General features: G+C 39.8%; 1 protein-coding gene and 2 non-coding genes across 3 annotated transcripts in view; all 3 read right to left on the bottom strand.

The window, feature by feature from the left end:
* Positions 1 to 12,742, bottom strand: part of SF3B3 (splicing factor 3b subunit 3) — a 42,250-nt gene extending 29,508 nt beyond the window's left edge. Inside the window, exons 1-8 of the mRNA XM_059151895.1 lie at positions 12,603 to 12,742; positions 11,464 to 11,600; positions 10,074 to 10,400; positions 9,176 to 9,348; positions 8,492 to 8,633; positions 5,733 to 5,845; positions 3,026 to 3,163; positions 2,131 to 2,234 (exon numbers count right to left, since the gene is read on the bottom strand). Coding sequence (XP_059007878.1) covers positions 2,131 to 2,234; positions 3,026 to 3,163; positions 5,733 to 5,845; positions 8,492 to 8,633; positions 9,176 to 9,348; positions 10,074 to 10,400; positions 11,464 to 11,533 — 1,067 coding nt within the window. The 5' untranslated portion in view covers positions 11,534 to 11,600; positions 12,603 to 12,742. The remainder of the gene's footprint in view (positions 1 to 2,130; positions 2,235 to 3,025; positions 3,164 to 5,732; positions 5,846 to 8,491; positions 8,634 to 9,175; positions 9,349 to 10,073; positions 10,401 to 11,463; positions 11,601 to 12,602) is intronic.
* LOC131819032 (small nucleolar RNA SNORD111) lies at positions 3,622 to 3,707 on the bottom strand. Its single transcript, XR_009349035.1, has one exon. It is a non-coding gene; the product is annotated as a small nucleolar RNA SNORD111 (small nucleolar RNA).
* LOC131819031 (small nucleolar RNA SNORD111) lies at positions 9,695 to 9,774 on the bottom strand. The gene has a single exon (XR_009349034.1). It is a non-coding gene; the product is annotated as a small nucleolar RNA SNORD111 (small nucleolar RNA).
* Positions 12,743 to 12,781: the final 39 nt, after the last annotated feature.

Genomic DNA, 12,781 nt, shown 5'->3' with positions numbered 1-12,781 from the left:
AGGTTGCTTTATGATTCAATACCCACAGTACCTGTTCCTGAGGATGCAAATCAGCATGTTTTAAGTGCTCCAGACTTCAGCTTCAGTTCAGCCTCAATGGATAATTTCTCACAAGCTCAAACCCATCCCAGTCTGATAAGTACCTGCCTATATACTTCAGTCTTTCTACTCTCTGCCCCAAGAAATAAATTTCAAACCAGAAAATTTTGGGAAACGAGTAAAAGAGCAAATAATAAAAATCCCCCATAATCCTAGCAGTATCCCAGAATACTCACAATAACATTTCATTGGATCTACTTCCAGTATTTTTATTTCCTAGTTTTTGTATGTAATTTTATTTTAAAGAACTGCATCATTCTAAAAAAAAATGTTATTTTTAAATAAGCAGTGTATCTTAAAATATTTTTCAGATCAGTATTTTTCACTTAAAATTTCTATTTATTAAGGAAATTTTTAAACACATACGTAAGAGAACAGTATAATTAATGAACCCATATGTGCCCAAACCTCAGCTTCAACAAAGGTCAACCCATGACCAGTCTTATTTTATTTCCCATTTCTCCAAAATAATACTAATTTCTTGATATTTTCAAATAGTATTCAAATTTTACCACTGTCTCAATATTTTATCACTTTTTAAAGATTTGAGAAAGCCTACACACACACAGGGGAGGGGAACAGAGGGAGTGGGAGAAAGTGTCTTTTTTTTTTAAGGTTTTATTTGAGACAGAGAGAGAGCAAGCAAGAGAGGATGAACAAGAAGGGGAGAGGGAGCCCAATGGAGGACTCAATCACAGGACCCTGGGATCATGACCTGAGCCAAAGGCAGACATTTAACCAACTGAGCCACCCAGGTGCCCAGGGAAGACCATCTTAAGCAGACTCCGCACTGCATGTGGAGCCTAGTGCAGGGCTCAAACTGACCGCCTTGAGATCATGACCTGAGCTGAAATCAAGTCAAATGCTTAACTGTGTCCTGCCTGTCTCAATATTTTTATAAAGTTGATTTGTTTAGATCAGGATCTAAACAAACCCATACACTGCATTTAGCATACAGAAAACATTTTTAGTGGCAGCGTATCTTATGACCATGCCCCATACTGATGGGATATTTAGGTTATACTTCTGAGTTCACAAATAGCACTACAGTGAATATCATGGGTGCATCTTTGAGTGTTAATCAAATACAGCCAGAGTTTAAATTCATAAGTGCAGGATGAAATTCTGATAAAGTCAGTAAGGATGAGTAACAGGAATGTCTAAGAAAGGAAAAACAGTTGGAGAAAGGCAGAAATGGGATAGAATTCTAGAATCCTAGACACGACTTCATTTTAATCATGAGGAAACAGCATTAGTTAAGTGATTGCAGAGACTTTAGCAAATACTGGCAAGACCCAAACTAAAAATAAAAGGCAAGACCAAGTCACTGAGTAATTTGGAGACTTAGATATTGGTCTTAAATTCAAGGCTGGAGTTCAGACTTTATCCATTTGGTAATAAAAAGTCATCAAAGATTTTAACACAGGGATAAGGGAAAGGATTTCATCAAGGTTGTCTTAGCTGCTTAACAAGTTTTACAGGAAAAGACAATGAAATGTAGTAAGAAAACTAGTGAAATAGTTTAGACTAGCACTATAAAAAAAGGGATAAAGAAGTTAAAAAGAGAAGTTAGCACTCAAACAAAAGTAGTTTTTTGTCCACAAAAATTGAGATGTTAAACTCAAGTTGCTAGAACTCACCCATTAGCCATTAACAGAAGTATTGAGGTTGGGAAGGTTAGTGACATGGCCAGGCAGCTGTGGGTACTGACAAGCTTCAACTTTAGATTTGTACAAGTGAAGCCTTGGTAGAACATGAAAGTAGTTTCACAAATACTCAATAAAATGTCCAGCAAGACGCTCAGGAAAGATCACCTCTGAAGCTACTTTTGCAGTTACCTGAAGATAGTGACTGAAGTCACTGAAGTAGAGTAAATAACCAAGAAAAACAATGTAAAGGGGAAAGGAGGGCAAAACCTTTGAAGAAACTAGAACATTCTTTTGGAAAACTCTTTGGCCTTAGAGCCACATCTCCCTCCTGCCAACTTTTATAATAACGGGGGTGAACTAGGGTAATAAAAGGATTACTCACTGGTTTCCAAATTCTGATGCTACAAAAAGGAAGCCTGTTTTAAGCACACACATGGCAGCAGCAACAGGCACAGTATCAAAATACTTGAGCCGGATCTCAGTAACCTGGAGGGGAGAGAAAAAAAAAGATTCTACCATGTAGGCAAGTGAAGCTAGGCCACAGAAGGTAGCCCAGTACTGTAAGACAGCAGAAGCAGAAGAGCAAATAAAATACTGTCCTCAGTATCTAAATCCAGGGTTACCAAACTAAAACCCAAGACCAGCCTAATTTGTTTATGTACTTCCTAAAGCTGCTTCTGTGCCATAATGGCAGAGTTGTATAGTTGAGGCAGAGAGTATATTGCCCATAAAAGCTGAAAATGTTTATTACTGGGCGTTTACAAAAAAAAATCTGCCAACTCCTGAGCTGAACTGGTATCCAAAAAATTGCTCAGTTGTTCACAGAGCTCCTATACAGGATGAAAACAGTGATCATGTGTATTACCAGCTTTCAGTAGACATCAAGAGCTTTTTCTTGCTACTCACCAGAAGTGGCATTACTCAGTCTTATACATGAGACTACCAGACCAGGAATCTGTTAACCAGAGAAAACCTACATTTCTATACTAGTTGCACAAATAAAAAGCTTTAACACCTTAGACAACCACTTTTTAAGATATTACTTCCATTTTATTAACTTGTAAAGTATTAACTGTCCTATCTCAGAGTAGTTTTGAAAATGGTTTATAAAACCACTCTGTAAACCTTAAATGTACACCTAAGTACCAGTTTTTGAATTAAGATTATTTAAATATATGAAAACTAGAATACCATAGGACATTTTATCAAACCAGACTAACCTAACAAAAGTGTTTCTTCATGGCTTTTTTTCCCCTCTCCATCCACAGTCTGCTTACCATATCTTCATCTGTCTCCAAAGTGATCTTGAAGATATCTCCCTGCTCAGTTTGGGCCAAAAAGAAGAACATCGATTTGGTCTTATGGGTAGCAGAGCAGACAAAAATCATTCCTCTTTCAGGATCATCCAGGTCATTCTAGCAAAGTCAAATATAGAACCAACAACTTAGAAATGAGTACTACTTATTTAGGGAACGCAGCACCTTACCAATAGGGATCATACAGGTCACCCACCCAAGGCCTAGAAATAACCCCACAGTCCTTTATAAGTTTTGACCCAGAGAAGCCTTTTCGCCAAAATATAAAATGCAGTAGCCAAAATTATTGTTTACTATAACTATGTGACAAAGCCTGTGTATAAAAAAATAGCCACAGGGCACCTGGGTGGCTCAGTTGGTTAAGCAACTCCCTTCAGCATAGCTCATGATCTCAGGGTTCTGGGACTGGCTTTCTGCCAGTCAGGCTTTCTGCTCAGCAGGGAGCCTGCTTCTCCCTTTCCCTCTGCCGACCACTCTGCCTGCTGGTGCATGCACTCTCCCTAATAAATAAATAGAATCTTTAAAAAAAAAAAAAAAGGCGCCACAATTTCACTCTACATTCTGATCCAGTGAGTAAGAAAAAAACTTTCTTCAGAGAAAAATGTCAAAGATATGAAATTTAAAGAGCCATCACTTCAGACTATGAAGAAACGTCTTACATGTCCATGACACTACCGTCCAAACTGTCCTTCTTTAGCCTTGTTCCACATCATCTTCCTTAACTCTGACAAGGCAACTCTTTGACTATAATCCTGGCTGTTTTTTTTTTTTAATGTTTCCAACATTTTGTATTTCTCCCACTGACTTAGTTCTTCGAGGGCAAAACATGTTTTATATGTTTTTATACTCCCCAAACCAAGTACGATGCACAAGAGTTAGGTGCTCAGTAAATGTCTGATGAGCCAAACTGAACTTCCCACCCCTTACCAAGAATTTAACTTGACAGATTTCTTCTCAGATTTCCTAAAATTCATGGACTCTTATCTGGATATCATATATTAGATCAACTAAGTAAGACCTGTAAGATTCAACCCCAGGACCTGTAAGTTAATATTAAAAAGATATAAAACGAGGAGTGAAAGGAAGAGACCAAGGAAGCAGAGATTAAACGGGATTAGCCGAAGCTGGATATACAGTCCATTATATTCTACTTTGCATATCCTTAATAATTTCCACAGTACACTGTTAAGATTAAAATTGATAAAACACCACTTTTAACCACCAACGTAGTAACTGAACTGAGGGGAAACGCACTGTGTGAAAAGATGTTAGGGAAAAGACTATTTACCACCTCAAAATTCACCACCTGCTTCCACACCAATTACAAAAAGGAAAAGGTACCTTCACAATTAAGCAGTACAAGCAGACACTACCTTAACAATTTATCATCACCAAGTCAAACCAACATTCTGTACCCCTAATGTGACAGAATTGGAAATATGCCACTCCTTCTGTAATGTTTCTGTCAAAAAATATTAACATGGATACAACCATATGGAAAAATATAATGGGACAAACTTCAAGAAAATTAGCCCTCCCTCAAAAAAAAGTCAATAAAAGACCAAAAGCAAACAAAGGTGAGACAAAATATTCTAAAAGGGCAGAAAAAGTAGGTAAAAGGGTACCTTTGAGGAGGACAATGAGAGAAATTGGTATATGAACTGTACATAAGATAACTGTATCACACAAAACAGGATATTTCTTGCACATGACATTGGTAGTGTGGTTACACAGTAGGAGAAGTTCTTTTTAGGAGATATATCTTAGGACATTCTTAGAATGTCATGATGACTGCAACTTATTTCCAAAACGTTTGTCTAAAAATGTATACAGATACAGCATAAGAAAACAACGCAAGGGATGCTTGGGTGGCTCAGTCAGTTAAGCATCTGCTTTCAGCTCAGGTCATGATCCCAGGGTCCTGGGATCAAGTTCCACATCGGGCTTCTTGCTCAGCAGGGATGAGCAGTGAGCCTGCTTCTTCGTCTGCCTGCAGCTTCCCTCTGCTTGTGTGCTATCTGTCTCCCCCGACCACTGACAAATTAAGTCTTTGAAAAAAAGGAACAAAATCCAAATGCAATAAAACATTAAATTGGTGCATCTTTTTTTGTATATAAAAGACAAACAGGAATTCATTTTTCTATTCTTTAAAATTTCCTGTACGTTGGAAAAAAGACAAAACAGTAGGAAACAATCTATCTCCAATAAATATGTCTGGCTTCTTCAAACTAGAAATGCAGGAATTTCAAACTGATCACCCACAGATTCTTCTGAAATGGAAACCATGTTTTTAATTCCTTTTCTCAAAAAATCTGTTTTGCTTTCACTAAAATACCAGCTTCACCAGGGCGCCTGGGTGGCTCAGTGGGTTAAGCCTCTGCCTTTGGCTCGGGTCACCTCAGGGGCCTGGGATCGAACCTGGCACTGGACTCTGCTCCACTGGGCTCTCTGCTCAGCAGGGAGTCGGCTTCCCCCTCTCTCTCTGCCTGCCTCTCTACTTGTGATCTATCATATAAAAAAAATCCTTAAAAAAAAAAAAGTTTTATTACAAACATTTACGAAGAAACTAAAACCTCACAACAAATAAACTAAGAGGCTATACTGTAATTACAAAAAATAAATTAACTTCACAAACACCAGCATCTTTTCTTATGGCAAAGATTTTTACCCGTCTCCTGGGAATTGGACAGCGGATATCTGGTTGGTCACCGAAGTTCTTGTAAGTGATATAGTTTTCAGAGCAGATTAACACTCCACTTGGACCATCTGACCCTCCGGGAACTACAAAAAAAAACAGAACTTAACAATGATACAATGTAATATGAATTACGATTTAGCTTTCAGTTCCTTCTCTCCTTCAGCCCAACCTGGATGAAGGTGTAAGTGCCTGAGACTAAGAAATATTCAAAGTGTTTCTTTTTCCCTGATACTAGCATAAGACAAGGATGGAGTGCAGTTCGGGTAGCCTGAGCCTGTGCAGGTACATGATGCCGCATCTAAAATTTCTAGCTGAGTCAAAACTCAGTTCTCATCTTTAGCCCTATAACCCAACTGTGTACTGGACACTTTTAACAAGGATACTCCACATGCAGCTTAAAAATACACTGTATTCATGAACAAACTCAAGTTTCTTCCCAAATCTGTTCGACCTCCTGGGTCCTCCATCTCAGAGAACACCACTATCAGTCAACAGACCAAACCAGAAACCTGGGTGTTCCTCTTCAAGTCTCTGTCCCCTGACAGCTCTGAGTCTACCTTCTTAGCAGCGCTCATGCTGCCAATCCCCTGAGTTAGTAAAACAGCTTCCCAATCTGGCTTACATTCTTATCCTCCACTTAATTAGCCAAAATGTAAGGAAGTGATGTTTCCAAAATAATCATCTTTAACAGATTATTCCCTGCTTAAAATCCTTCAATCACATCAACAAAAAATAAGTTAAATAAAATCCTTCAGTAGCTACCTTCCCACCACAGCCCTTTAGTTCTATTGATCCATGAGCTTCCAAAAGTTCTTTGAACGAACAATGTTCTTTCTTTGTACATGGGCCTTTGTGCATCTCGCTCTCCTTGTCCACAACAGAAACTCCTTCCTCCAACCCCCACCCAATACCTAAATAACTAGTCTTCCAGTCTCAGCATAGAGCTCTTCTCCAGAAAGATTTCTCTAACATATTCCTTTCCTTCCCTGGGTTAGAGACCTCTCCTCTACCCTGTCATGGCGTTTGATACATTCTCTGGCAATTTTTTTGTTACTTGGACATATTCATCACCAGACTCAACCTTGCATTAAAGGAGACACCACATATAATTCTTCATGCAGAAGATTGACTCTGCACATACTGACTGTAGAGGCTCAATAAAAAACTGGTGAACAGGGCAGGGCGCCTGGGTGGTTCAGTGAGTTGAGTCTCTGCGTTCGGCTTGGGTCATGATCTCAGGGTCCTGGGATGGAGCCCCACATCAGGCTCTCTGCTCAGCAGGGAGCCTGCTTCCCCCCCTCTCTCTGCCTGCTTCTCTGCCTACTTGTGATCTCTCTGTCAAATAAATAAATTAAATCTTAAAAAAAAAATTGGTGAACAAATGAAGACCTGACAGCAAAACATATGGTAATGTTACAGAAAATGAGATGTGTAATCTATTGTCCAAGGTTCTTCTGTTTAATACACGGCCTCTTTAATTAAGATTTAATGTTCAAAGACAAGTGCTATCTTATTCTCCAAAATCTTCCCCAACAGGGCATATTTCACTTTAGACATCAATTCAAGTGCAAATGACTCAACACAAAAAGGACTGAATCACTGTCTTCCCCAAGACAGTGGGGAAGAAACTTACAGGACCACAAATATACATGTCCCATTTAGTCTTTTAATATAATAAATTAAACTGACACTTATTTTCTTTTTCAAGGTTTCATTTTCTAAGTAATCTCTCAGCTCAACGTGGAACTGGAACTTCACATCCCCAAGATCAAGAGTCACATGCTCCACTGACTGAGCCCATCAGGCACCCTGGATACTGATTTTCTAATCGTAAACATCTCTGAACACCTATAAAAATCTTACTTAGCTCTGAAGCATTTAAAGCAGACTTCAATTTTCTAAGACCTTAGATTTTGGTATTTATAACCATAACCAACATATATAGATTTTTGTTACTAACCTTTCCCAATTTTGATACTTAAGTTACATTAGGGTCATAAAGAGGTACAATAGTTTTTTATTTTTTTCCTATCTCTGGAGAAATTTAAGATCCCTAAAAATTCTGGACCTTAAATCTTTTGGGGAGTATTTCTGACTACTGCTGCAATTTCCTTAATGGATGCTAGTCTATTCAGGTTCTTAACTTCTTATAGGGTCAATTTTGGGAAGTGCCTTCAAAAACATTTCTATTTCACCTAAGTTTTTAAATTCATGGACATTCATTTGTCTTTTCAAAGAATTGGGTTTTAGCTTTCTTAATGACAGTGAAAGATTGTCTACAGTAGAAATATCGGAGCACCCAACAGTGATCAATGTTCCAAGCTGCGTACTCTCCCCATCCTTTCTTCTCTGCCCCCATTAGAAGGTTAAGAGTCAGCCACTCCATGAAACATAGGCAAGGTACTTAGATTTACCACAAATAGATTGTAGTTTCCAAACCCTCGTAAGTAAACTCTCCTAGGTTTGCATATAAAATGGGCTAAGCAAAAACGTACAGAGTAGTTCTGAGAGTAAAGTACCTGTAAAGGCATCTGGGTGCCTCTGTCAGTTAAGCCTCTGCCTTTAATTCAGGTCATGATCCTGGGGTCCTGGGATCCAGACCCACATTGGGCTCCCTGCTCAGTTGGGAGTCTGCTTCTCCCTCTCCCCACCTCTGCTCTTGCTCTCTCCCTCTCTCTCAAATGAATAAAAAAATAAAAAAATAAAAAAACCCTAAAAAAAAAAAATACCTGTAATAAGAAAGTTGCCATGTTCCTCCAAAGGTTCACTGTATTTTCGGACCACATGATTTAAACCAAGGTCTAATTCATAGAAGGTAAGAGTCTGCTGAGTATTGGCCGCTGCTTCCCCTGTTGGATCATTGTCTGCTTCCTATAAAGAAGGACAATGGCACAAACCCAGCATTAGGATCCCTCCACCTCATGAGTGGGGAAGCAAAGGTCAGTTTACCAAAGTTCACACTACTAAGTAATGGCAGAGCTGGAACACAAACCTGGGTCTTCTATTTTGGGGATCAAGGTTCCCGCTAATGAAGGCTATAGCCTTCCATTCAAGGCAAAGAATAGTATGCCCCAACCTTCACTACCTCCCTGAAAAAAAAGTCCCACATACAGTTTCACCTCCTTTTTCAAACAGCTCTTCCCCCCAAAATACCATTTTTATAGGGAGATTGTTCGAATCGGAGTAAGGTGCTATTATACAGTTAAAGTTAAGCTGTGAAACATTCCAAAGACTCCCAATAAGACATTTGGAAAACAGAAAAGATTTGTTAGCAAAATAACTGCAAGACAACACAATGAAGAAATAATCAGGAAAGCACTGAGGTGAATCAAAGAAACCATCGTGTGGGGGGAGGGGGAGAAGCAAGAAGGGGGAAAGAGGAAGAGAGCAGGGGGTCAATGAATCCCCATTACCTCATAATCCATTTCCAGACAAGCAAACATTGGATTTTCAAATCCCACATCTACTCCAACCACATGATATACTAGAGTGTTCGCTTTGTGGGCCTCTAGGGGAGATGAAATGGTAAGCCGGGCTGCAGCATCTCTGTTTAAGATATATACCAATTTCTGTTTTTCAATGGCACCTACAGATAAAGAAGACAAAACAAATAAAATTTCCAGAAAATGTAAAGAAGGGCTTATAGAACAGCCAGACTCGCATCACAATGCTTTCTTTAAAATTATTAATTGCCAACATTAACTCCACAAGTGTATTAATTAGGATTTTACTATCAGTAAAAGACAATAGAACTTTACTTCCTTCCTTCCTAATAGGGATCTTAATATCCCACTAATTCTTCAAGAAAACTTTTCAGCGTGCCCAATATTTAATGATACTGGGAAACAAAACGTTAATTCCTAAAATTGCCAGCTTTATTCTCTGAATTAAATCTAATGATTTTGTGACTTGTCAAAAGAGTTGCCTTCTGGAGGCCTGATCAGATACACAGAAGTTTCTTCAAGAGATACATCAGAGAAGAGACATGAATGTGAATCATCACTTCAGGCTGATGAAAGCAACCATATTCACTGCCTAATTATGTACAATCATTTCATTGTAGGTTTTCTGCTACACAGAAATGGGAAAAACATCTAATTCAACCAGAAAGAAAATAAAAAAGGTGTGTTAAGACTATTGCCATTGTTTTAAAAGGAAAAGCAACTTTAAACCATGGCATTAATCCAAATGTGATCCAAACTTTACCCAGGTAAGGAACTTACAGGCACACTGCCAAAAGCACAGCACTATTACCCCAAACTGAGAATCTATGAAGTCTCAAAGATATACTTAATAGATCAAGTCACTTACTAATCATAACAGCTCGCCCTTTGGGATCCACAGCTAAGAACTGGCCAGGAACAATGCGGCGACATCCGCTCTTGCCAAAGGTTTCTTGGTGAATTTTCTCAAACATATTCTTAGATGGCTGGTATTCCAAGATAACAATCCGACCCGAGTCACTGCCAACCACAATGTAGTCTTTGGTGCCACCAGTCAGCCTAAAGGCCATGAGTGACCGGATAACACCAAATACTTCCACAGTTAGTAGAGTGTGTACTTTGCCAGTGTTGGGGTCAGGGCGAAGCAGCTCCAGTATCTTCCCACGGGAAACAACAATTTCCTGCTGTTTGGTTCCTAGATCACCAAAACAATAAAGATCATGAATAATCAGAACTAGTCCAAAAAGTAAACTGGATGGGTCAAAATGCCACTCAAGATAAATATAATTAAGTTGGGGTATTTTTTTAAATTCTATTTCATTCCTAGAATTGATAAGACTTAACAAAAGTGATATCAAAGAAAAACTTTTACAAAATGGTCACACAGGGGCACCTGGGTGGCTCAAGACATTAAGCGTCTGCCTTCAGCTCAGGTCACGATCCCAGCATCCTAGGATCCATCCCCACATTGGGCTCCCTGCTCAGCAAGGAGCCTGCTTCTCCCTCTCTAGCTCCCCCGGGGCTTGTGTTCCCTCTCTCACTCTGTCAAATAAATAAAATCTTTAAAAAAAAAAAAAAAGGCACATAGGGACGCCTGCGTAGCTCAGTCACTTAAGCATCTGACTTTGCCTCAGGTCATGATCCCAGGATCCTAGGATGGAGCCCCACCTCAGGCCTCCTCTCTCTGTCCCTCCTCCTGCGTGTGTCCATGTATGCATGCGCACACTCTCTCTCTCACAAATATAGAAAATCTTTTTAGAAAAATGCTCAACAGGTACTTTTTAAAAACCCTTTTTATTTTTCTAAAATTTGCCAACAATCTGCGTAATTGGGAGTTGTCTACAAGTCATTATTAACATACGTTTAACTTCATAGAATTAATTATTTCCAAAGGCTCTTTTTAGCTCAGCTTGAAAGCTTTTATACTAGAAAATCACATTCTTACCTGTGCAGTTCGATGGATTATCTCAAACAACTTTTAAAGCTGCTATCTAATATATACCATTTATTTCTAAACTCTGTCCTAGGGGGCACCTGGGTGGCTAAGTCGTTAAGCACCCACCTTCAGCTCAGGTCATGTTCCCAGAGTCCTGGGATTGAGCCCCACATCAGGCTCTCTGCTCAGCGGGAAGCCTGTTTCTCCCTCTCCCATTCCCCCTGCCCGTGTTCCCTCTCTCAGTCTCTCCCTGTATCAAATAAATAAAATCTTTTTTTTAAAAAAAGTTTAATTCAGAAAGAAAGTTAACTGGATATCTTACCAGAGAAGTTGCCATGAATGGCAAAGCTGATGCCTGTGGCCCGCTGCAAGGTCAAGTTGTATAGGAACATGATGGCAGCAACACTGAGATACTCACAACTCCACAATCAGGCCGCAGTTGTACGGAGTCAAAACAAGCTAAGAGCACATAAAAGCACAAAAATATCAGCTGGGAGACTTACTTTAACAGACATTTCTGCAAAGGAACTTCTGGCTGAAGGGCAGAACCCATACAGTAAGGCTTATTGACGAATAACGATATTTATAACCAGAGAGGATTCTACATGCCATGCACCAGGCTGTATACTTTGCCTCTAATCCCTACAAATCCCTACAAATAACTCATAATACTAACGAGTTATACTAACTACATCTATACTACCTACAAATAACTCATTATACTAATTATATAGATGAAGAAATTAAGGTTAAGAAATTAAATCACCTGCCTGAGATCATTAATAAGTGGTAAAATCTTTGGAATCTGTACCATTAAGAAACTGTGTGCCTTTACTGTCAAGAAACTAAGCAGCTCTGCACGTTCTTGTATTTGCATAGGTTACACACACACGGTTCACAATTCTTTAAAAGCACAGCAAAAAGCTCCTTTCCATCCATTCTCTAGCCTCCATCCCTTCTCCCTGTGCCAAAGCAACATCACCGCATTCAAACCTCACAAAATCTTCAGAATAGATACTAGTGTCCCCCACTTTGCAAATGATAAAATTGAAAATCAATTGCCCAAGTACCAAAACACGAATTCAAAAGAGGGTCTTGGCACCAAAAACTGTTTCCGTTATTTACGCTTTCAACACACGGAGTCTTCCCACCTTACATTACAGTTGGCGTGTCGTTTACGTCCATCTTAACCCCTCCCCTCACCCACCCCCCGGGGCCTAAAAGCCGGGCAATTTCTTTAAGTCTTACTTCGATCGGGAATTCGTTCCCACCTTGGAGACGGAAGTGGGAGACGACTCCTGAAAGTCGTTTTCGTACCCAAGCAATCCCCTCCACCTTTTTCCCTGGCCTGGACCTTACGGGCCTAGGCTGCTTCAAAACCCGACCAGAAGCCCGGCCAACCCTCCTATGACCGCTCTCTGCCTCCCTAGGTCCGAGAAACTAGGGAGCCTTCTTCTTTACCCTGCAGCAGGAAGGATGGCGTAGATATCCGACAGATGCTGAGTTCTTTCAAGGCCTAAGCCACCGCCAGCTTCAACCTACCGGCGTCCGCCATTAGCTCTAAAGGCAGGGACCTTCAGGCGGGCGCGCGACGTATAAGAAGTCCCCAACCGGCGCCTGAAGAATATATATGTAATTTT

Source organism: Mustela lutreola, chromosome 16 (genome assembly GCF_030435805.1).
Source record: "Mustela lutreola isolate mMusLut2 chromosome 16, mMusLut2.pri, whole genome shotgun sequence".
In the NCBI taxonomy this organism is placed as follows: domain Eukaryota; kingdom Metazoa; phylum Chordata; class Mammalia; order Carnivora; family Mustelidae; genus Mustela; species Mustela lutreola.
This window is presented reverse-complemented; position numbering and strand designations above follow the sequence as displayed.